The sequence below is a fragment of the Castor canadensis genome, chromosome 14 (genome assembly GCF_047511655.1).
Source record: "Castor canadensis chromosome 14, mCasCan1.hap1v2, whole genome shotgun sequence".
In the NCBI taxonomy this organism is placed as follows: Eukaryota; Metazoa; Chordata; class Mammalia; order Rodentia; family Castoridae; genus Castor; species Castor canadensis.
This window is the reverse complement of record NC_133399.1, coordinates 22,757,471-22,783,529: the sequence shown is the minus strand read 5'-3', so window position 1 is coordinate 22,783,529 and position 26,059 is coordinate 22,757,471. Positions and strand designations below refer to the sequence as shown.

The following is a 26,059-nucleotide window of genomic DNA, read 5'->3' as shown; positions in this document are numbered from 1 at the left end:
GGCTCTCTGCTAAACCTCTGACTCTCAGTACACGGAGATCCTGCTCCTCCAGTCTAGCCTGGCCTGGGCGTCCGTCTTACAGCACTGGGGCGTCATCCCGTGTGAAAACGAGTCCGGAATTCTTTGCGCACACCGTCCCCAGATCATAGAAAGCTTGGGGGGACCCTCTGCGTTGGCTCTGGGGAAGGTCCCGGATCTCATTCAGTAGGAATATGGCTGGGAGCGGAAGCTGCCGGTCAATGGGCATTACATTACCTTCCTCGCCGTCATTCATTCGCGAGGGGGCGGGGCTATGCGAACTGTCCAATCAGAACCGCTGCGGGATATAGCGCGTGAAGGGACGTTGGGTACGTGAAGGAACGCCTCTACCCCTTCCGGTCATCCACTGGAAAGCGTGTCACGTCCATTAACTACCTGAGGGCCTCGGGTGACTGTAGTGCGTCGTCCGGCCCTCTGTGACAGAGCACTAGGGACGCAGACACCCATAAGCATTGAAATGGTGAGTGTGGGGCGGGCGACCCGGGGGGCAGGCGAACTGGTTGCGAGAACCAGTCGGAACCCGCGGTGTTGGGACCGGGCCTCCCCGCTGAGCTTCGAGGGCTGCGCGGAGCCGGCATCCCGCTCCGTCCCTGCTCAATCACTGGGACCAGCCTGGAGCTGTCTTTGGCATCTTTTGGCCGTCAGCCCTCTGTTAACCGAGACACTGGGGTGATTGATGGAGGGAGGGTCATGGGGGAGACTCGTGGTGACCTCAGTTCCTCCTTCCTCTCTAGGGCGAACGTGAGTACCTTGAATTTTCTGAGTATGTGGAAAGCACGATCTCGAATCCACAGCCTTGTGCGCCAGCCTTGCTTTTCCTAGAACTGAGAAATCTGTAAATTTCGGGATTCCTCCCCGTGTTCCCAAATACCAAATTCTGCTCTCCATTTCACCCCACTATCAACTATATAACATTCATTATGTGTGTTGAACGCACACTTCTCCATCCCACACAATAGAGCTCAGGGTTTTGCCCATGCCAGGCAAGAGCGCTACAACTGCGGCATGCCCCGCCACCAGCCGTCTCACACATTTTTGTAATTATGTATTGGTTTTCTGGGCGGGGGAGGGTTGGACTGGGGTTTGAACTCAGGGCTTCAGGCTTACAAAGCAGGCGCTCTACTGTTTGAGCCACAGTCTTGTAATTGTATTTTTATTTTTGGTGGCACTGGGGTTTGAACTCAGGGCCTATGTGCCTGCTAGGCAGGCGCTCTTACCGTTTGAGCCACTGTTTTGTGTTGGCGTCTTTTTGAGATGGCGTCTCCTGAACTATTTGTCTGGGGCTGGCTTCCAACCCCAATCCTAATCTATCTTCCTGAGTAGCTAAGATTACAGGTGTGGGTGCCTGGTATGTAACTGTATATTTGAACAAGTTTAGTGGATGGACTTTCAAAAAGCATTGTATTCTATTTGTGCTTTTTTTTTTTTTTTTGATGTGTTGATGCCAAACCAAAACCCTCACACATACTAGGCATGGTGCCTATCACTGTGCTACACCCCATCTCTATTTGTGGACTTTCCACATGAAAGTAAAGCATAAAAGAACCATCTGCGGTTGGTGGAGTGGCTCAAGAGTAGAGCACCTGCCTAGCAAGCCCAGAGCTGAGAGTTCAAACCCCTATACTGCCAAAAAAAAAAAAAAAAAGATGCTGGTACATACATTGCCTGGGGTCTTCAATCCCCACTTGTGCCAATGGTTCATGGCCTGTAATCCTAACAACTCAGGAGGCAGAGATCAGTAGAATTTCAGTTCAAAGCCAGCTCAGGGCCAATCTTTCACAAGATCCTCTCTTGAAAAAACCCATCACCAAAAAAGGGCTGGTGGAGTGGCTCAAGTCCCAGTACATGAAGAACCAAAACAAAACACCACCTGCCACTGTGTTTTAAAAAAAAAAAAAAAATCCTTGTGTCTCTCCTTTTTTCTTCCCAAACCCGCACATTTTAGCAGAATGACTCTGGATTGGGGTCCCACTCTGGAAACTTTACAGGGTAATGTCTCCTCTGCCCACCCTCCTGCCTTGGGTTTCAGAAGATACACACATCCATATGTCTAGTGAATGTCAGCCCCTTGGTCACCCCTACCAGAGAAAAGGGTGAGTGAGGAAGGGGGTGTGGGGCCTCTCAGGGGAGCAGCTCCTGGTTTGCAGCTCATCTAAATATACAGCCCCAGGAGGCTCAATTTTTCTTCACTAAGCCCCTGTTCCATTCTTTGGAGACTTGTTGGTGATCAGGCAATTGGACATTGGTGTTGAGGTGGAAAAGACAAATGATTCCTGCCATGAAGGAACTCTTAGTATAGTGAGAGGGGAAACTCTACCCCAGAGACAAGAAAAACCCACCCAAGCAGGATGGTGCAAGAACCTTAAACACAAAATGCACTTTGGATACATAGGGAGCTAATTCAGTGTCTGCTGGAAGAATGGACATTGAGTGGGGATGGAGGATGTCCCACATGGTAGAATGACCTACTTGACACTAATTTCAGATATGTCTGTGTTCCCTGTCAGCATTTACTCTTCCTGGGTTTATCACCTTGAAAGGAGTTTTTTCAGTTATTTCTACTTCATATTTTCATTAATTGTAAAATATTTTCTTGGTAGAGTTACAAGATAAAATATTTGCAAAAAGACAAGAAAAAATTAGGGTGATTTCAGACAAAAAAGGTTACATGTCTGCTCTTAAAAATTTCTTAATTTTTTTTTAAGCTGCTCCAGTCAAGGTTAGGGAAGTTTTATTGAGACCCCTGGGCTGTGGGTTCCGGCAGGAGGCCACCCCTGGTGGGTGTGGGACTTTACCCCTGGCCACCTTCTTGGAGCACAGGGTGGTGTTGTGGCCTGCATGGGGGTGCAGGCACACATAGCACTTGGGGCAGATCATCTTGTTGCATTTGTTCTGTGCCACCTGGCACAGGAAAGGTGTGATGCTGCAGCAGCACAGGAGGAGCACCTGGTACAGGGTGGGCTCTTTCTGTATGTTGTAGTTTCAGAGAATGCCGCAGCCCACCAGTTGCTTGCCTGCAAAGATCAGTTCTGCTGGTTGGGTGCGATGCCCTCCTTGTCTTGGATTTTGGCTTTGATATTTTCGATGGTGTCAATGGGCTCTACCTCAAGGGTGATGCACTCACCCATCAGGGTCTTCACGAAGATCTGCATTTCTGTATCCTCCCAGCTGTCTGGTTGAAGAGAAGGAGCTAAATTTCTTATTTATGTTTTTCTTCCCCAGAAGTAGTAACTTGGGTGTGCTCTTTGGGTGATTTTAAATGGAATGCCAAGCCTGCTGCAGGGGAAAGAGCAGGTTTCTTTTAGCCGGTGCTTGGCTCTTTTTTTTTTTGGTACTGGGGCTTGAACTTGGGGACTACACTTTGAAATACTCCACCAACCCTTTTTTTGTGAAGAGTTTTTTTTGAGGAAGGGTCTTGAGAACTGTTTGCCTGGGCTGGTTTCAAACCGTGATCCTCCTAATCTCTGCCTCCTGAGTAGCTAGGATTATAGGCATGAGCAACTGGTGTCCAGTTTGCCCTTCATTTTTTTTTAATTGTTGTGCAGGGTGGGGGTACATTGTAGCATTTACAGAGGTTCTTACAATTTATTAAATATATCATACTTGAATTCACCCCCTCCACTGCTCTCTTTCATCCCCCTTTCCCTGATTCCTGCAATAATTTCAACAGGTATTATTTTTGCATTTACATACATGTGTATACATTATTTGCACCATAATCTACCCTCCTCCCCACCAGACCTGTTCTGCCCTCTTGTTCTCCTATTTTGTAGAAAAAAATAAAAGATTAAAAGGGAAATATGCCGTTTTTGCTAGTTTGAGATAAGGATAGCAACACAAGGAGTTTGCTTGTGTTGTTTTCATGCATATATGTATTACAACCCCAGTTGGTTCATCACTTCTAGTCTTCTTCACTCCTCCCTAATCCAATTCCCATGGTGGTCCTGGCCAGTTTAAGATTTCTGTGTTCATTCATGTACAGTGAGTGAGCACATCACATTCAAATTTTTGCTTTTCTTCTGTCCTATCCCTCCCGTGCGCAGCCTCCCCTTAGTGTGACCTGTGTCCCATAATATTGCTGCATTTGTTTTAGGTCTATAATCCATATATTAGGGAGAACATGTGATTTTTGGCCTTCTGAGCCTGACAGACTTCACTTAAGATGCTGTTCTTTAGTTCCATCCATTTGCCTGCAAATGACAAAATTTCATTCTTGGTGGCTGAGTAAAATTCCATTGTGTATAAATACCACATTTTCTCAATCCATTCGTCAGCAGTGTGTCCTTCATTTTTTTAAATCAAATGTATATGGATAGTCCAAGTGGGTTTTGCCTTGGTACTTCAGGTCTTTATATATTGTGCTTTTATCAAATTAACCCTCTCCCTTCTGTTACTTACTCATTCTCTGTCATCATGCTACCCTAATATTCAACAGCTTACTGTGCAGTGCATTATGTTATATCCATATATAGATGGATTATTTCAATATTTTTCATTCTTTAACATTTTCTTTCTCCCACCTCCTGTATGCCCCTCAGACAGGCTCACTAATACAATTTTGTTCTTTGTCTCTATCTATCTGGTTATATATGTTTCCATATATACATTTAACATAGATCTAGCTTCCACATATGAGAGAAAACATACGACCTTTGACTTATTTTGAAAAAGAGCTTGGTTTACTTCACTTACATGAAGTTCTCCAGTTCCATCCATTTACCTGCAGATAATGTAATTTCATTTTTCTTTATGGCTGAATCAAACTCCATTGTGTATATTTACCACGTTTTCTTAATCCATTCACCTGTGGGGCATCTGGGCTGCTTCCAAAGCTTGGTTATTGTAAAAAGCACTGTAATAAACATGGGTGTGTAAGTGGCTTTATCATATCCTGGAGCACATTCTTTTGGATGTATGCCTAGGAATCGAATGGCTGGATCATATGGCAGCTCTATTTTTTGAGGGACTTCCTGTTGCTTTCCATAGTGATTGTACTAATTTTAACATTCCCATTAGCAGTGTAGGAGAATTCCTTTTTCCCCATATCCTCACCAGCCTGTTGTTTGTGTTGCTGATGGTAGCCATTTTGACTGGGATATGGTGGAATCTCAGTGTAGTTTTGATTTGCATTTCCTTTATGGCCAGAGATGTTGAGCATTTCTTCATATGTTTATTGGCTATTTGCACTTCTTCATTTGATAATTGTGTGTTCAGTTCATTTGCCTTTTTCAGTGGGTGTCGATTCCTTGAGAGATTTGTTCTTTGAGCTCCCTGTATAGTCTGGTTATTAATCCCTTGTCAGATGTTTAACTGGCAAAGATTTTCTCTCATTCTGTAGACTCTCTTCAGTCTGGTGACTGTTTTCCTTTGCTGTGCAAAAGCTTTTTAGTTTCATGCAGTCCCATTTGTCAATACTTTTCTCTTAATTGCTGAGCTATGGGAATTCCATTCATAAAGTTATTACCTATGTCTCTGTGGGCCAGTGTGTTCCCTGTTTTTTCCTGGTAATTTCACTGTTTCGGATCTTACAGTGAGATCTTCAATCCATTTTGAATTGATGCTAGTACAAGGTGAGAGGCTGGGATCTAGTTTCCATCTTCTGCAGGTAGAAATCCAGTTTTCCCAGCACCATTTGTTGAAGAGGCTGTCTTTTCTGCAGCACATATTATGGGCATAACTTTTTTTTTTTTTAACGTAGTCAAGGATATCTTTCTGGTATCTGTGCCATTGGTCTATATCTCTGCCTTTATGCCTTTTCCATGCCGTTTTAATTATTGCAGCTTTGAGTAAGTATTTGAGAGTGTTTGTTTAAAAATAAGTTGCATTCGTCTGCACTTCTTGTTCTTATAGAGTCTTTGTCTTTGTCAGGCCTCATAGAGTGAATGAATGTAGTAAGAGCTAAGGATTCGGTTCAGTAGGTAAATGCCTGCCTAGCACGGGCAAAGACCTGTGTTCAGTTCCCAACACTGAACCAAAAAAAATGAATGAATTTGGAAGTGTTCTTTCCTCAATATTTTGAAAGACTTTGCAGAAGGTTAGCATTAATATTTTAAATAGGTAAAGAAAAAAAAATTCTAGCAGTGAAACTTATTTGGTCCTTGGATTTTGTTTGTTGGTGGGGGTTATGAAGTCTGTTTATTTTGCTACGACAAAATATCTGAGACTAGCTGGTTGCTGGTGGCTGACACCTGTAATCCTAGGTACTCAGGAGGCAGAGATCAGAAGGATCGAAGTTCAAAGCCAACCCCTGGGCAAATAGTTCTTGAGACACTATCTTGGAAAAAAAAACACTTCACAAAAAAGAGCTGATGGAATTGGAGTTGTTTCAAGGTGTAGTTCAAGCCTTAGTACAGCAAAAAAAAAAAAAAAAAAAAAATCCCAAGCCTGGGTAACTTACCATCTGAAAATTATTTGGATCATGAGTCCCAAGTTGAGGAACCCGTAAGTTAGGTGCCTGTGAAAGTCTGGTCTTTGCTTCCAACAGGAGGAAAGGTGGAAGGGAAAAGGCCCATCTAGTTCTCGCTAGTCATTTCATAAGGAACCAGTCCCTCCATAAGGGCAGAGTCCACATGACCTAATTGTTTCCTGAAGGTCTCACCTCTTCGTACTGTTGCTTTGTGAGGTTCGACAAGAACTTTGTTACATACAAATGTTCTAACCATATCAGTATTTTTTTGTTGTTTTTGGTGGGACTGGGGTTTGAACTCAGGGCTTCACACTTGCAAAGTAAATGCTCTACCTCTTGAGCTACACCTGCAGTCCATTTTGTTCTGGTTATTGTGGAGATGGGATCTTGTGAACTGTTTGCCAAGGCAGGTCTCGATCCTACCCATCTCAGCTTCCCAAGTAGCTAGGATTACAAGTAGGAGCCACTGGTACCTGGTGTATCAGGGTGTTTTCAATTACTGAGTCCTTATCCTTCCTAGTTGTAGGTAAGCTAAGATTTTTCTCTGTGGCTCTAGAAATCTGTCTTCTTCATCATGGTCATCCAGTTTTTGGTTGTAACCCTGGACATAAATAAGCTCTGAGCAGCAGTTCTTTAGGTTGTGTGGACCTGATGGACAGGAGCCCTGTGCATGTGGTGGTATGATGTGGGAGTAGGCACATGTGGTGCTGGTTTCCCTGGGTCATGGCCTTCATCCGTGCCTCTGACTACCTCTTAGTAGCTGCAGGAAGGTTAGAGAGGGAATTAGTTACTTCCTTTTCACTAGAAGTTTCACCTTGATAATGTCTCCATGTGTTAGGCTTTTTAGACAATCGTGTCTATTATGAGTGTGTATAGGCTTTTTCCCTAACAGTAAGAGTAGAGCAACCGTGTGTGTGCTATTTACATTCTGTTTGGAATGATAATTCATGTAGAGATGATTTAATTTCTACAGGAGGATGTGCACAGGTTACACGCAACAGCTTCTCTATTTTACATAGGCAACTTGAGCATCTGTGAATTTTAGTATCTGTTGGGATCCTGGAACCAGTCCCCCACAGGGACTGAGGGATAACTGTACAGTAGGCCTGTCTTATTTATAAATGTATTACACACAATTTTGAAAAAGCTAGTCAAAAGATAAGTAATTTTAAAAAAATTATTTTTCTAAAAGAAATTTCAAAAACAAAATGTTTTAATTCCCATGCATGCATTAGGAGCTCAGTGGATTTGAAGTTCTCACTCAGTTCCATGTTATCATAAGTTGCATGTAATGGGTGTGTGATCTGCCAAGCTTTTCCCTGCCCTTAATTTTGTGAAAATTTGCCTCCCAAAAAGCAAATGTACCAAAAGCAAGGTAAAAGTTAATGTGCTTAAGTGATAAAGTAAAAATTTTAGATTTGTTGAGGGTGGCCTGTCTTTAGTGGTAATGAGTGGTGTCATGGGGTGAATCAAGTATCTGAAGTACAGTACTGAGCCCTGTGCTTCCTGAGCGTTTGTGTTTTTTCTTCAACAGCAGTCTCCTTGAAACCGTGTACTTGCGGATACTGTAGTTTCTTTTGTTTTTGTTTAGTTTTTTATGTGGGTATGCCCTCCATCACAGAACTACACCCCACCCCCTGATTTCTTTTCTTTTTTGTGGTGGGGGGGCAGTACTGGGGTTTGAACTTAGAACTTAATACTTGCTAGGCAAGCACTCTACCATTTGAACCATATCTCTAGCCCAAGCCCTGTGATTCCTTTCTTTCTTTCTTTTTTTTTTTTTTTCTTCTGTACTGGGCTTGAACTAAGGGCCTACATGTTGAAACACTACACCAGCCCTTTTTTGTGAAGGGTTTTTTTCAAGATAGAGTCTCTTAACTTCGTGGCTTCGAACCACGATCCTCCTGATCTCTGTCTCCTGAGTAGCTAGGATTACAGGCATAAGCCACCAGCACCTGACAGCTATGTGATTTCCTTTCAAGGAGAGACTTGTTAGAATAATTCTCTAAGCACATTACAAAACAGTTACATTGGAAACAGGCAGTGATTTTTCTTTGAGCTTCTTTGTGACCTACTAGAGTTTCTGGAGCTAAATAAATTGGGTGTCTGCCCTAACACTGGGAACCTGAGTTTTTACCTCTCAAACTTGTCCTACTCAGCCTTTAGTTACTAAAAATTAGTTTGGTTTTTGTTACCCTTGGACTGCTTTTCAGAGTCCAGTTACCTGTGAACTGCTCTAATAAGTAGTATTTCGTGGTTTTGTCTCATTGTCTATTTGAGGACATTTTGCCATGAGTGTTCATGTCTCTGATGGGTGTAAAAGAGTGGTTGATTTTCAGTTCATTTCCTTTTTCCTTTTCAGGATATCAGTGTGGTCTTCTGTGTTTTTCCATACTAGAGTAAAATCAGAAGTATCTGAGTTCAGGGTTTTTTTTTTTTTTTTTTAACTTGGGTTTGAATTCAGGGCTTTGCACTTACTATGCAAACACTCTACCACTTGAACCATGCCCTCAGTCCTTTTGCTTTAGTTTGTTTTTCAGATAGGGTGTCATACCTTTGTTCGGGGCAAGCCTTGTACTGGTATCATCTTATCTTCACCTAACCTATAGCTGAGATTACAGGCTTGTACCACCACACCCATCTTACTACTATTTTTTTTTGGTGGTATTGGGGTTTGAACTCAGGGCCTCACACTTGCTAGGCAGGCTCTCTACTACTTAGTCCTTTTTTGGTTGGGTATTTTTCAGGATAGGGCCTCACAAACTGTTTTCCTGGTCTGGCTTTGAACAGTGATCCTCTTCATCTCTGCTTCCTGAATAGCTAGGATTATAGAAGTGAGCCACTAGTGCCTGGCTATTTTTCGAGATAGGGTATCACTAACTTTTTTTTTTTTTTTGTCTAAGCTGCTCTTGAGCTGTGATCTTCCTATCTCCAAGTAGCTGGGATTATGGGTGTGTACCAGCAGGCTTAGCCCGAGTTCAGTATTTCATATTTGTTGAAAGGTGGTGCTTTTGTTTTTTTGTTTTTTTGCTATGTATGGAACCCAGGGCTTTACGCATGTTAGGTAAGTGTCTACCACTGAACCACATCACCAACCTGCTTCCAACTTTTAAGCTTCAACTCCTCTTCATTCCCTTGTGCCCAGGGTCAAGTAAGTTGATTAGATTGTGTGAGCACTCTGTCTTTGTTGACAGTGGACTCCACAAGGAAGCTTGACCTCACCTCTTAATGTCAAAGAAAATCCCAGGCCAAACTGCTTTCCTTGGTCTCTTGAGGCATTTCACACTTGATTGTGCCTTGCTAACCTACTCTGCTACCTGATGTTGGCGTGTACCCTGACCTGCTCTTTGCTAAAGACTTGTCCTGTGAGCAGTTTTGTTCAGTGTTTTGTTGTTGTTGTTGTTGTTGACCAGTCTGTGAATTATAACTCAGATTGTGACAAAGAAAATGTTGGATTATATTCTTTTCCAAACTTAATCCATTCTTTAATTTTTGTTTTCTTTTTCAGTGCTGGGGAGGGAGCCAAGGGCCTCACACATTCTAATTTCATGCGTACAATTGAGCTACACCCCCAGATCCTTTCTTTAATTTTTTTTTAAAAGATAGGATCTTACTTTGTTGCCTGTGCTAGCTTCAAACTCCTGGGCTTAGGCAGTTCTCCTGCCTCAGCCTTGTCTACATAGCACTACAGGTAGATGCCACCTTAAGTTTTTCTTTTCTTTTTTGTGGGACTAGAGTTTGAACTCAGGGGCTTTACATTTGTAAACCAGGTACTCTCCTGTTGTCATTTATCGGCTGGACCTGGGTGACCGGAGCTGTAAAAGATGAGGGGACTACTGAATCTTGCTCAATAGCCACTTTAATGAAGATCACTTTTGTTTTTTTATAAACTCCTCTCTCACAGAGAGCATTTGGTCAGAAAAAGCATGTCAAGTATTAAGTGTCAAGGTTACATTAGTACAGAGAAGCACAGTTAAAATTAACTCTTTGTTATGTCTCTTTTAAAATGGGAACAGAGAAGCAGGAGAAGCACACAGTCAGCATAACCTTCTTATTTACATCTGAAGGACATGAAGCCATCTGGGGAACCTTGAGCACTGTTGTTTTTCTGGATGTCTGGTTCTGAGGCCTTTGCCTCAGTTCCTTGGGGCTTTCTCACAAGGCCAAACACCAAATCACACAGGCACAGTCCCATTGCTGGCTCCTACACTCTAACACTGGAGCCAAACCTCTGTTCCATTTTGCTCTGGTTATTTTGGGGATGGTAGTCTCTGAATTGTTTTCCTGGGCTGGCCTTGAACCAAGAACCAAGATCTTCCTGATCTCAGCCTTCCAATTAGCTAAGATTATAGGTGTGAGCCACTGGCGTCCAGCAGCTACCTTAAACTTTTATATTCACCAAAGAATGAATGGAAAATTTGTGCATGGATTTAGTAGTAATTATAATATGAATATCCTTGGAATCCTCACCAAGGTTCATAACTGCTCCTTGGGCAGTCATTATATTCTGATGGTTCCTTCCCTGGTTCATTCCCATCTTGTCCTGTTGATGTCCACGCTCTGATTCTTTAATCATAACTAAATATTTATCTTTTTTTCGCCTTCATATTGCTGGGAATTGAGTGAAAGACTGTGAACATGTTAGGGAGGTACTCTAACATTAGCTCAACCTCCTGCCCTGCTATTAAACAGTCTTCTTTTAGTTTGACCTCCTTTCGTATATCTAAAAAAAAAAGAGTATTAGTGAAATTATAATGAAAAGGTTATTTAGTGGATTCTTTGCCTCATTGTATTTCACACTTACCAGCATCTCAGGCTGGAGACCATCCAATTCACTAATCCCTTTCAGAGCTTATTGTATTTACGTGTTTTCAAGTTTGCTTTTTCCTCTTATGAAAAATATTGCTTCTTTCAATTTACATTAATCTTTTACTGCAGATCCACTGTAAAGTCTTGATACCTTAGTGAGAAATTGCAGGGCTCCAGTTTGTGATAATGTCTACTACAGGAAGTAATGCAGTATGTCATGTGACTGCTCCATCATTCATGCGGTACTGTGTTTGTTCCCTCTCATGGTCATCAGCTCTTGTTATTATCTGTTCAACTAATATGTAATGTCATGTAATTAACATTATATTTGGCTTTCCTCATTCTCAAGAAGAGTGACCTCGTCTCAAATACAGTCTTTCATTTTCTGTCAACCTTTTTTGATAACATTCTCATTTTTTTTTTACTTACGTATGTATATGTTGTTTGTGCCCCCCCACCCACCCACTTCCAGGCAGACCCTGTTCCATCCTCCTCTTACTCGATTTTGCTGAAGAGATAAGAAAGACATGGTGTTCTTGCTAGTTTGGGACAAAGATAGCTAAACAGAGAGATTGCTAGCATTGCACTCATTTTGAAATAATATATGTATGCTGAGAACTGCTGGCTCCTGCCTGCAATCCTAGCTGCTTTGCAGACAGAGATGAGGCAAATAGTAAGGCCCTATCTTGAAAATCACAAAAGAGGGCTGTGGCAAGGCTCAGTTGGCAGGGCACCTGCCTAGCAAGTGTGGAGCCCTGAGTTCAAAACCCTGTACCACCTCCCCCAAATATTTGAAAGTGTGTGTGTGTAAGAATATATTTGAGGGGATGTATATGAGTATATACTCATTCATCTTTACACATAATTATTTTGTATTGCATGCATTGCAGATAATTTTGCACACTCTAATGCTCTGTTTTCTTTTAATATCCTTAATTTTTTTTTAAGAACCCATGTACCCCATGTCCAGCTCCCCCTTTTATCAGTACCTCACACCAGTATGGTACTTCTTCTTTCTTCAGTATTTTTTTTCTATTAATTTTTTATTAGGATATATTCATTGTATGGGAGGATTCACTGTGACAATTCTAAGTAGGCTTATATTGTACATTGATTGGATTACCCCCACCGCCTTTTCCCCTTCCCCTCCCTGCCCCAGTTTAAAACTATTGGAGGAGGTTTCTTTGTTCTATTTGGTATGTTTATGAGGTCCATTAATCATATTCCCTTGTCTTAATCTCCTTTGTTCATGCACCCCTCTCCCACAAGTACCCCCCCCCACACACACACACACTGTACCTGTTTTACAGTCCTTTCTTTGGTTATTAATATCTAAGTCAATCTTCAGGGGGTTTCTCAAGGTATCCCTGCTGTGAGTATACTTTACTTTGGTCTGTTCAACTCCTTCTGTTGCTCTCCCTTATCCCTTTACCTCCCACCCCACATTTTTCAGCAATTTTCAATACATAGCCTCATTTCCTCTACCTTCATGGTTATGTTTAATGATATTGTTGATGCTCTTATCATTCTCTTTTCCTTTCCTTCCTTCCCTGAGTTCCACTATTACAAACATGTTCTACTTATGACTTGTGTATGATCATGTTTGTTTTTGTGTATGTTTGTCTTTTGGATCTATCATCCACATGAGAGAAAACATGTGCCCTTTGTCTGTCTGAGCCTGGCTTAATTCACTTAACTTGATGTCCTCCAGTTGCATTTATTTTACCTTCAAACCATATGTTGTCATTATTACTTAGGGCTAAGTAAAACGCCATTGTGTATACAAACCACATTTTCTTGATCCATTCATCAGTTGTAGGGCATTTGGATTGTTCCCATAGCTTAGCTATTGTGACTAGTGCTGTGATGAACATTGGTGTACAGGTGTATCTATTGTATCCTGACTATGTTCCTTTGAGTATATGCCCAGGAGCGATATCACTGGATCTTATGGCATTTCTATCTTTAGCTTTTTAAGGAATCTCCATAGTGCTTTCCATAATGTTTGTACTAATTTGCATTCCCACCAACAGTTCCTGTTTCACCACTTCCTCACCAGCATTTTGTTGTTGTTATTGCCCTGGAATATGGCCATTCTAACTGGGGTGAGATGCAGTTTTAGACTCAAATCTTGACTTGCATCTCTTTTATAGCCATGGAAATAGAACACTTCATGTATTTATTGGCCATTTGTATCTCTTTCTTTAAGAATGCCCTGTTTAATTCATGTGCCCATTTCTTCATTAGCATGTTAATTCTTTGGGGGTTGAGTTTTTTGAGTTCCCTGTAGATTCTGGATATTAGTTCCTTATCAGATGAATAGCTGTCTGATGAATAGCTGGCAAAGATTTTCTCCCATTCTGTGGGCAGTCTCTGAAGTCTAGTGACTGTTTCTTTTGCTGTGAAAAGCTTTTGTTTGATGCAGTCCCATTTGTTCATTCTTTCTCTTAGATACTGAGCCTTTTGAGTTCCCCTGTGCTTATATGTTCCAATATATATCCTACTACTTCCCATAGTTGTTTCATATTTTCAGGCCTTATATTAAAGTCTTTGATCCATTTTGAGTTGATATGGTACAGGGTGAGAGACAGATCTAGTTTAGCTTTCTGCAGGCAGATACCCAGTTTTTCCAGCAACATTAGTTGAAGAACTATCTTCTCTCCAGCGTATGTTTTGGGCTCCTTTGTTGAAGATCAGTCAGCCGTAGCTGCAGGGGTTTATGTCTGGGTCTTCTATTCTAATCCATTGGTGTTCCTGTCTGTTTTTGTGCCAGTACTATGCTGCTTTTATTGTTATGCCTCTGTTGCATAGTGAAGTTGGAAATTGTGATAACTCCAGCATTGGACTGTTTTGCTTGGAATTGGTTTGGCCATTCAAGGTCTTTTGTGCTTGCATATGTATTTTAGGATAATTTTTCTGTCTCTGTGAAGAATGGCTTTGGGATTTTGAACATGAAGATTGCTTTTGGTTGTATGGGTCTTTTCACAATGTTTGATTCTACTAATCCATGAACATGAGAGATCCTTCCATCTTCTGATGTCGTCTTCAGTTTCTCTCTTCAGTAGAATTACAGCTTCCATTCAAAAGGACTTTGGTTTTCTCTGTTATATTTATTCCAAGGTACTTTTTTTTTAGGGTATTGTAAATTGGATTATTTCCCCGATTTCTTTCTTGGTCTGTTCATTGTTTGTACATAGGAAGGCTACTGATTTCTGTATATTGATTTTGTATTCTGCTGCTTTGCCAAAAGTTTATGAGTTCTAATAGCTTTTTGGTGGAGTTTTTAGGGTCTCTTAGGTATAAGATCATGTCATCTGCAAATAGGGATAATTTGACTTCTTCCTTCCCTGTTTGAATCTCTTTTTATTTCTTGCCCTTGTCTTAGTGCCCTGGCTAGGAATTTCAAAGCTACATTGAATAGGAATGGATAAAGCTGGCATTCCTGTCTTGTTCCTGACTTTAGCAGGAATGGTTTCAGTTGTTCTCCATTTAGTATAGTATTTTGATACTATTATGTTGAGGAATGTTCCTTCTAGTTCTAGTTTCTTCAGAGCTTTTATCATGAAAGGGTGCTGAATTTTGTTAAAAGCCTTTTCTGCATCTATTGAGTGGATCATGTGGTTTTTGTCCTTGGTTCTGTTTATGTGCTGTATTATTGTAGATTTGCATATGTTGAATCATCTTTGCATCCCTGGGATGAAACTGACTTGGTTTTGGTGTATGATCTTTTTGACATGTTGTTGAATTATGTTTGTCAGTATTTTGTTGAGAATCTTTGTGTCTGTATTCATAAAAGATACTGGTCTGTCATTCTCATTTTTGTTGCATCTTTTTTGGGTTTTGGAATGAGTGTAATACTGACTTCATAGAATGAGTGTGATAGTGTTCCTTTTCTTTCTATTTCCTGGAAAAGTGTGAGGAGTATTTACTACTTCTTTAAAGGTCTGGTAGAATTCAGCTGTGAAATCATCAGGTCCTGGGCTCTTCTTTGTAGGGAGGCTCTTTATTACTGCTTCAATCTCATTTCTTGTTATAGGTCTATTTAGGTGATTAATATCTTCTTGGCTCAATTTTGGTTGGTTATATAAATTTAGAAATTTATCCGTTTCACCTAGATTTTCCAGTTTACTTGACTATAAGTTTTCAAAGTACTCTCTAATGACCCTCTGGGTTTTGTTAGTATTTTCATCTTTGATTTTATTAATTTGGGTCTTTTCAGACCTCCTCTATTTTGTCATGTTGGCTAATTAGTATTTTTTTTTAAGTATCCATGTATCCCATGTCCAGCTCTCCCTTTTATTAACACCTCACACTAGTATGGTATGTTTATTTTGTATTTTGGCAGTACTGGGTTTTGAAATCAGGGTTTTGTTCTTGCAGGGCAAGCAAGCACTCATCACTTGAGCTATGCCTCCAGCCCTCCCTTAATTTTAATGTATTTGGGTTTATCCCTAACTTCTTGTATTGTTTAATATTTGTTTTGTTTTTGAGACATTATGTCATTATGCAATGACATAATGCAGTGACTATGCAGTGAAACCTGTTCTTGAACTACTACCAATATGGGCTAGACTGTCCTCAAACTTGCAGTCCTCTTGCTTCAGCTTCCTGTGTGCTGAGATTATGGGTGCGTGCCACCATGCCTTATACAAGGAATTTCTGTATATATTTTTTTTAACAAAAAGACATATTAAAACCTTTTAGTTACATCTTTCACATTTCACATACAATGAATTGACTGTTGCCCATGGAATAGAAGGCATTGAAATAGTTTTCCAACTGGATTCTGAATTCTAGATTCCATACATGTGAGAGCTCATGACTTTTTTTACTTTGACTATGCCATGTCTACCCTATAATTCACTTTTCATGTAAATGCTGGCCAATTGAGGAGCACTTTGTTTCTTTGTGTGTGTGGAGGGGATTGGGGATTGAAGTCAGGACTTTGTGCTTGCAATTGTCTCTTGGTTTATTTGTTTCTATCAGGGATATTACTATGGTGTCTAGAATGTTATAGTCTTACAAGCCTTTCTTTTTGTGTGTGTGTGAATAAAGTGGGAGAGTTTTCTGAGACAGGATCTTGGTATTTTGCCCAGGCTGGCCTTGAACTCCTGGGCTAATGTGATTTTCTTGCCTTGCTGGGCTGCAGACATTCCCCGTGTGCCCATACTATCATTTCTTTCTTTCTAGTAAGATTTTGACTGTTAGGGATGGGGGTATGACTCGAGTGGTAGATCTCTTGCCTAGCAAGCACATGACCCTGACCTCAACCTCCAGTAGTTTTTTAAAAAAGACTTTGACCATTTTTAGATTTTCCTTATATAATTTTTCCAGGGCTGGGATGGAGTCCAAGGTCTTGTGTGTGCTGGCTGGCAGTTGATCTTCCACAGAACCACTCCTCTGGCATGACATTTTTACTCCTTTATTAGATTTGGAAAGTCGTTTTCTTGACTTCTAAAATGCCTACCTTTGGATTTAGGGAATTTTATACAGACATCTAATTTATGATATCTTGGTAGCATTGAGTTCCTTTTTGGAACATGTGCCATCTTCCATCTATTTCATTCTTACTTGACATCACCTAATAAAAATTCAGTTTTCCTCTCAGGATGGTGAAATATTTTTCATTAGTATTACTTAGTGCTCGATTAAATTTGTTTTAGGGGAAAACAGCCAGGTTATGACTTCTCAATATAATATTTCCATGTGACAAAATGTTTTCAAACAGGGAAGAAGTGCATTAGAGACTCAAAGCAACTTACTCAATGCTTCTGATTTTGAGGAATTTTCATGTAGGCACTGTCTTTTCTGTATGAAAGCAGGAGTATAACAAATACTGTGTTGTTTGTATAAGCTATTAGGATGGAATGAGCTACTCCTGGCCACTTAGTATGGTAGGATTCCTTCAAATATTTAATATCCCCAATAGGGGCCAAGGTTGAACATTGTGAGCCGGCATTTCAAAGGAAAAATAGTGTCAGTATTGTAATCTTTGCTGTTTTATGAGTACAGCTTTGTCAAAACAGGTATTAGACATCTCTCAAAAGAGAAATTAAAGGGGACCCACATCCTGATTTCATTATTTCCTTATTAATGATTCATTTGTTCATCTAGGGCCACAGGACAGGATATGAATATGGAGAGAAATAATTTGAGGACCCAGTCATAAAATTAATATTCGAAGGCCAGAAACATGAGAACTTCTTATGAATTTAGTATAGATATCCTGTGTTGTCTGTCTCACCTTTCATGCTCCATACATTATATATGATGTTTCAGGACTCAGTAACCTTTGAGGATGTAGTTGTGAACTTCACTCAGGAGGAGTGGGCTCTGCTGGATTCTTCTCAAAAGAATCTCTACAAAGATGTCATGAGTGAAACCATCAGGAACCTGGCCTCTGTAGGTAAGGGTGACAATATTCCTTTAGTTAGTCATTTGCATAGCAAGTGTTTTTTGATCATTGGTGGTCTTCACTGGCTTAAAATATAGAAAAGGGCTGGAGGTCTGACTCAAGTAGTAGATCATCTGCCTAGCAAGTGCAAAGCCCTGAGTTCAAATCCCAATACTGCTAAAAAAGAAGTAGAATATGGAAAGGGAATACTTGGGTGAATAAAGAAGTGGTGTCTAAGTGTGAGCCTAGAATGTAATAGATTTTCAAAATACTCTCATAATTCATAATGTTCTCCTGGGTCTGTATTTTAGGAATAAAATGGGAAGACCAGCACACTGAAGATCAGCATAAAAATCCTGGGAGAAACATAAGGTACTCTGCACTCAAAAGGGAGAGAAATGCAGTGTGTTATAAACATACATTTTTATTTAAATTTTTTGTTGTCACAGTTTCTCACTATGTTGGCTAGGATGGTTTCAAGTGATCCTTCTGCCTCAGTGTCTCAAGTACCTGAGACCACAGACGTGCACCACCATGTACTGGTTGAGAAAATTTAAAAACAAAGCCTAAGAAATAAGCCCAACTTCAAAATTTTTAATCTGCAAAAATTTTCTCTAGAGCTTGGAGGATGACTCAAGTCATAAAGTGCCTGCCTAGCAAGTGCAAAGCCCTGAGTTTAAACCTTAATACCGCAAAAGGAAAAAAAGAAAAAAAAAGTCTAGAATTAAATACTTAATTCTTACATAGGTAGTTCAGTTGGAATCAGCATTAATAATTCCTATGTGTGAATATTAACACTTTGATTATAACTGTGATCAAGCTATATATATCTTTCTCGATCAGTTTGTGTTCAAGAAATTCTAAGGTGACATAAAGCCCTCTCTTTCCTTGATAGTATTAACAATGTAATGTAATTCATGGTACTAGATACAAAAGTAGCCAGGTGCTGGTGGCTCATGCCTTTAATCCTAACTACTTGGGAGGCTGAGATGGGGAGGATTGTGGTTTAAGACCAGCTGGGGAAAATAGTTTGTGAGACCTCATCTACAAAATAACCAGAGGAAAATGGACTGGAGATGTGGCTCAAGTGATAAAGCACTTACTTTGCAAGCATGAAGCCCTGAGTTCAAACCTCAGTCCCGCCAAAACCAAACAAAATTATTAAGAAACAGAACTTTATTAATAATGTTTTTTATTAGCATATATTAATTGTACAAAGGAGTTTAATTTGATATTTCCATACATGTATATAATATATTTTAATTTTTTGTATTTGCTTTTCATGCTTACAGAAGCCATGTGATGAAAAGACTCTGGGAAAGGAAAGAAGGTAGTCAGTGTGGAGAAACCTTCAGCAAGATTCCAGATCTCAGTCTGTGTGAGGAAAGTGAAGTGAAGTCCTATGAATGCACTGTGTGTAGAGAAGTCTTCATTGGTCACTCACCCCTTCGTAGACACATGAGAGTTCACACTGCAAACAAATCATTTAAGTATCAGGAGGATGGAGAGAAGGCACATCAGGATAAGCAATGTGGACAAGCCAACAGTCATTTCTACTCCATGCAAATGTCTGAATCAGCTCACACTAGAAAGAAACAGAATGAATGTAAGCAACGTGGAAAGTTACATACTTCTCTAGCAAGCTTTCAAAGACACATGAGCACCCACAATGATGATGGACATTTTAAGTGTAAGATATGTGGAAATGCCTTTTATTCTTCCAGGTTATTTCAAGCACATGGAAGAACTCATACTCAACAGAAACCCTATCAATGTAAGCAGTGTGGGAAAAGTCTAAGTTCTTCCAGGTCCTTTCGAATACATGAAAGAATTCATACAGGAGAGAGACCCTATAAATGTAAAGAATGTGGGAAAGCCTTCAGTTGTTCAAGTTCTTTTCAAAGACATAAAAGATCTCACACTGGAGAAAGACCCTATGAGTGTAAAAAGTGCAGTAAAGCCTTTGGCCGTTCAAGTACCCTTCGAGTCCATGAACGAACTCATACTAGAAAGAACGCATACAATGAGTGTAAACAGTGTGGGAAACCTTTCTTTTCTCTCTCGATGTTTCAAAGGCACATGATACTTCACACAGGAGAAGGACCTTATAAATGTAAGGAATGTGGGAAAGCATTCATTAGGTCCGTTTCATTACAAATACACGAAAAGGCACACAGTGCAAGGAAACCCTATGATTGTAAACAGTGTGGTAAAACTTTAAGTACTTCCACTTCCTTTCAAAGACATGAAAGAACTCACACTGGAGAGAAACCTTATAAATGTATGGAGTGTGGGAGAACGTTCCGTTGCCCGAGTTCCTTTCAAAGGCATGAAGCAAGTCACTCTGGGAAGAAACCTTATGAATGTCAGACATGTGGGAAAACCTTCAGTCTTTCTACGTACCTTCGAATGCATATAAGGATTCACACTGGAGAGAAGCCCTACGAATGTAAACACTGCAGTAGAGCATTTACTAATTACAGTTCCTTTCGAATACATAGAAGAACTCACACTGGAGAGAAGCCCTATCAATGTAAGGAGTGTGGGAGAGCTTTCAGTTGTTCCAGTTCTTTTCGAAGACATAAGGTTATTCATACTGGTGAAAGACCTTATGAGTGTACACGGTGTGGTAAGGCCTTTAGTCGTTTAACTTCCTTTCAGATACATCTAAGGATTCACACTGGAGAAAAACCCTATGAATGTAAACACTGTGGTAAAGCATTTACTAATTCTAGTTCCTTTCAAGTACATAAAAGAATTCATACTGGAGAGAAACCCTATGAATGTAAGGAATGTGGGAAAGCCTTCAGTTGTTCCAGTTCTTTTCGAAGACATGAAATTACTCATACTGGAGAAAGACCCTATAAGTGTGCAAAGTGTGATAAGACCTTTACTCGTTCAAGTTCCTTTCAAAAGCACAAAAGAACTCAACACTGGAGTGAAGCCCTAAGTATGTCCAGAATGTGAACAAGCCCTCAGTCATTCCAGTGACTTTCAAAAACATAAAAAGATGCATACTGGAGAAAAATCCTAGTATTGTACAAAGTGTGGTAAAGCTTTCATTCGTTCCAGAAATTTTCAAGTACATGAAAGATCTCATAGGGCAGAAAAAAGTGCACAAATATGTTGAGTTTGGGAATAACTTCACTTAGACATGAGATGAGACAAGGAGTATTTAGTGACTGAGTAAAATCTTGTGTGTCAGTACTTTGCATCTGGGTCTGAAACAATGGTCTTGTTCTTTCTGAGTAACAACCATTTAGAGAGCCTCAGCACAAAATGGAGGAAGGAGGCAGCAGCTTGAAGTATGCAGAGCTTGCACCTCTTGGCATGGAAAAACTATCTTGAGCCATAGTAAGGGTATTTTTGGCCCTAATATTTTTAAACTGGTATTACACAAGCATAGGATTGATAGCAGAAGGGAGCCCTCTCTTTTCACCATATTCACAAAGGATAAAGTCATAGCAACAAAACTTAGGAAGCAGGAGAAGTACTGATGTTTTACTCCCACAAGAAGAAAATCCTCAATGGAAGTTCAAAGGGGAGAGAGCACTGTGCTCTTGGCTACAGCAGTGGAGTGGAGTATACCATCTGATCTGTGAGGGTAGAGAGGTTGTAGCCTTGGTCCAAATGCCAGAATCTTACACTAATACCAAATTTACATTTTTTTTTGCAGTGCTGGGGATGGAACCCAGGGTCTTGCAAATGCTAGGCAATTATATCTTTATAATACCAGTGAATTATATCTTCAATCCCTTACAGAGATTTCTTCAGCATGTGTTTCTCCACTTGTTTTTGACCACAGGACGATTTCCAGTGGCTTTATATGGTTGGATTCTCTTACAGTTTTTACCACTCAACCTGGGGATTAAATTCATAGAGCTCCTTCATGTTCTGCAAAAGATTGAACACTAGGTTAGTGTATTATAGTTATGCCTTTTTTTTTTTAAATAGGACATTGTATTTGTACCAGGGGTACATTGTGGCATTTACAAAAAAACGTGCTTACAATATATCTTAGTTAGATTCACCCTCCATCTTTCTCCTTTATCCTCTCTCCACTCTTCCTTTTTTTTTTTCTTGAGACCTGAGATGTTACTATCTTCATGATGTGTGTGTTGATGGGGATTAAGCCTAGGGCTTGCACATGCTAAGCTTATACTGTATCGCTGAGCTAAACACCTTCAGCTCTCATTCCTTTTTTTTTTTTAATGGTAATGCTGGCGGTCAAATTCAGGGTCTATTGCATGCTTTGCAAGCAGTCTATACCTAAACTGCCTCTCTGGATTCCCTCAGTGGAATTCCATAGTGCTTTCACAATCTCTGTACTGTTTTATTCATTTCTGGGTGTTGCTGTTTTGCTGTATGAGAATGTAGCAGACATGGGAATGTAGCTCAGTGGTAGACCACTTTACTAGGATGTGTAACTCACAGGGTTTGATCCCTAGTACCACTAAGCCCCTCCTCCAGTTATTAGCATTTATAGAAACAGATGCATCTCAGCAGCACAGCAGTGGGAGGCAAGATAGAGATCTCCCTGGCCTCATAACCTTCCCTGACATGCTACTGTCATCAGAGACGAAAGTGACCCAGGCACTGCAGGATGTCAGCCTGCTGTACTTCAAGACATTGTATCTTCGAGGATGCCAGGCAAGCTGCTGGCCTGAAAAAGCCTGATTGAAACGCCCCCACAGGTCAAAGCCCAGGAATCACAGGACAGAGTAGCAATCAGTGAACAAACTGGTTGTATGGGAAGATGACGCCTTCACCCTCAGATTGTGTCCACATGAATGATGGGTGGATCATTAGGTTTCATAGAGTTAGGTGGATCGGAGAAGAGCAGTGACAGAATTAGGTAATCCTCACAACTCACTGCCTTGTTCTGTCTCTAGAAGATCAAGTCCACAGTGGTAGTTTTGACCAGAGATTAGAAACAACCACCATGGTGTAACTCCAGTGTGGTTTTTCACAGGACACAAGTAGCTGTATTTGGATGAAAGTATGGGGAAGAGAGATGAACAGGACACAGCTGAGAGTTTATGGAGGCCTTGACTATAGGGGGTATTCCTTCTGTTTCACAAAAACCTCAAGGAGCACGGGAGATGATGCACATGCACAGGCCATAAGGTGTCTGTAAGCCAGGTAGGCCACTGCTTTATGCAGGCAGTGATGTTGCTGCCTGTTTGAGGTCTGATAACATCTACAGTGTCCTGTATGTGATGAGAAAGGCAAAGATACCAAGACGGGGCATAGCACTGGTGAAGTGCTTGTTTAGTATGCCTGAAGCCCTGGGTCATGTTCCCATTCCTAAAACCTAAACAAAAGGAGAAAACCAACCATGCTGTTTGTGCATTTTGGCAGTTCTTAATACCTCCTGACAGAACTAAAGATAGGGAATATTATATTTTCCTGTCATGTTTAATAGTCAAGGTGGAATCTAATTCTCATTGTACATTCCATGGGAGAAAAATCTGTAGTGGCTACAATTCAGTTCTATAAAGTTAATGACATTTTCCTATTACTTTAGCAATTGATATATATTAGGATCCAAAAAGGCATGGAATATAGCCCAGTGGTAGAGCACTTTCCTAGTGTGCACAAGGACTCAGATTTGGTTTCCGCCATTGCAGAAACTAAAATGAAACAAACAAAAACCAACCTACTTAGTATAAGTGTACTTAAGTTCCCCCCACCAGGGGAAACTTGATACCCTTTCTTGTACTATTAAATTGATACAGTGGCATCACATTTTATGGGAAGGACTTAGCAATTTCAAATATTAACAAAAGTTATCATATCCTTTTCTCTCATAATTGACTGTGTACCTGAGTTTCCTCAGGCCTTTTGAACCTGTGTACAATTTGCATGTAAAATTCTGGTCAAACATAGTATATAAAACGTGGTGCTTGGGACTGAACCCTGTGTATTGACCATGCCATGCAAGGACTCTGTCAGTAAAACACACACCCAATCTAGTGTTTCATTTTCCCCCTCCTTAGGCAGTACTGGGGTTTGAACTCAGGGCTTCACGCTTGCTAGGCAGGTGCTCTACCACTTGAGTCACTCCACCAGTAGTGGTAGAGCATCTGTCTGGTGAATGTAAGGCCCTGAATTCAAACACTAGTTACCCACCCCCCAAAAATTGTTTTGGTATTCAGGGTTTCTTGAAAGTCAATGTGAATTTTAGGATGGAGTTTTCTACTTCTGCTAAATAAAAACCATTATGACTTTGACTGGGATTGCAGTGAATGTGCTTTGAGAAGCATTATCCTCTTGGTAGTTTTAAATGTTCTAATCCACGCATGTCTTTTCATGTATTTGTTTTGCTTCATTTATTCAGCAATGTTTTGTAATTTGCATTGCATAAGGTCATTCATTGTTATTACATATATTCCTATGTGTTTTGCTATTTTTAATGTCTTCATAAATTGCTTTATCAATTTCTTTTAAGATAGTTAATGTATTTGCTGAGATTTGGGGTATGCAACTGATTTTTGTGTATTTGTTTTGTATTCAGTACCATTACTGAATTCCTTTATTAAATCTGACAGTTTCACCCTTTGTGGAATGGTTTTCTCATAGAAGGTCAGGCTGGTAACTCATGAACAGACAATTTTACTTACTCATTTTCAAGAGTGGATGCCATTTTCTTTCTTTTTCCCTTTCCCTTATTTTTGGTAATACTGGGATTTGAACTTGGGGCCTCATGCTTGTGGGGCTGGCATTCTACCACTTCCTCCATTCCACCATCCATTGTGTTGGGCTGGCCTTGAACTGCGATCCTCTCTGATCTCTGCCTCCTTAGTAGCTAGGATTGCAGGCTTGAGACACCAGCGCTGGGCTCTTTTCTTTTTTTCTTTTCTCTTTCCATTCCTCTCTTCCTTTTTCATAAGTTTCCCTCCCCATCCCTCCTTCCTTTCTTGCCCCTTTCCTCCCTTTCCCTTTCCCTTCCATTCCCTCCCTTTTTTTTTTTTGAAGTTCTGAGTATTGAAGATAGGCCCTCATATATGCTAGACTAGTTTCCCACTGAACTACATCCCAACCCCACTCTTTTTTTTCTTCTCCACATTCATGTGACAGCCCACACTGGACTGAAATCCCATGAGTGTGAGCAATATGGCAAGGCCCTCATTTGCTTTAGTTATTTTAGAACGCTTTACTGAACTTAGTGCAGCCGGGCACCAGTAACTCATGCCTGTAATCTGAGCTACTTGGGAGGCTGAGAGCTGGAGGATTGCAGTTCAAACCCAGTCAGAGCAAATAGTCCATGAGACACCAGCTCCAAAATAACCAGAGTAAAATGGACTGGAGGTGTGGTTCAAGTGGTAGATCACAAAGCCCTGAGTTCAAACCCCAGTCCCACCAAAAAACACCCCAATTGAGTTAAATTGAGTTGTAGTTTTAATACATGAAAGGATTCACACTGGAGGGAAAACCTGTGAGTCTGAACAATGTCATACAGCCATAAGTTGCCCCAATTCTCTTTTTTTTTTCCTTAATTGGCACTACTGAGGTTTAACTCAGGGCCTTGGGCTTGCTAGGCAGGTGCTCTACCACTTGACCCACTCTGCCAGCCCTTTCTTATGTTGGGTATTTTTCTTTTCTTTTTTTTTTTTTTTTTTTTTTGTGGTACTGGGGCTTGAACTCAGGAGTTTACACCTTGAGCTACTCCCCCAGCCCTTTTTTGTGAAGGGTTTTCTTGAGATAGAATCTTGTGAACTATTTGCTCAGGCTGGTTTTGAACTGTGATCCTCCTGATCTCTGCCTCCTGAGTAGCTAAGATTACAGGCATGAGCCACCAGCTCCTGGCTCTGTGTTGGGTATTTTTCAACAGTGTCTCGGGAAGCATTTGCCCCACTGGGCCTCACTGGGATCCTCCTGAGCTCTGCCTCTTGAGTAGCCAGGGTTACAGATGTGAGCCACTGGTGCCGGGCTCTTAATTTCTTTTGAACCTGAAAGAATTCCCACCGGAAAACTGACAAATACCAACAATTTGACAAAGCAAGTTTTTCCTTCCAAATATATGGAGGAGTTCACATTGGACAGTGGTAAAGCTATCAGCTGTCCCATTTCCCTTTGAAGATAGAGAAGGAGCAAGGAGCTAGTGAGTGACTCCAGTGTTAGAGCTTGCTGCAAGCAAGAGGCTGTAAATTCAAGCTCTACTACTGCAAAAAAAATCTGGAATCTTTGCTCCCATTTCCTACTTGGGGAACAAGATATTTCTCTCCACCACCACCCCAATCTTGACTAGTTTATCCCGTTATACTAAAATAAATCCTTGATAAAACTTCAAAAAAATATAGACTTATTGTAGAAAAATTTCTGTGAGTATAAAACATATGAAAAAAATTGAATTCTCCAGATATTAACCAGAAGGAAGTAAAGAGAAACTCTATGATAATCAGCAGTAC

At 40.6% G+C, this 26,059-nt stretch overlaps 1 protein-coding gene across 1 annotated transcript; it reads left to right on the top strand.

Moving 5' to 3' along the window:
- Positions 1–382: 382 nt before the first annotated feature.
- Positions 383–23,947, top strand: LOC109677871 (uncharacterized). Its single transcript, XM_074054012.1, has 3 exons — positions 383–499; positions 17,960–18,020; positions 18,941–23,947. Exon 3 carries the CDS (start codon positions 18,951–18,953, stop codon positions 20,613–20,615), a length of 1,665 nt encoding a protein of 554 aa, XP_073910113.1. The 5' UTR covers positions 383–499; positions 17,960–18,020; positions 18,941–18,950; the 3' UTR covers positions 20,616–23,947.
- The last annotated feature ends 2,112 nt before the right edge of the window (positions 23,948–26,059 follow it).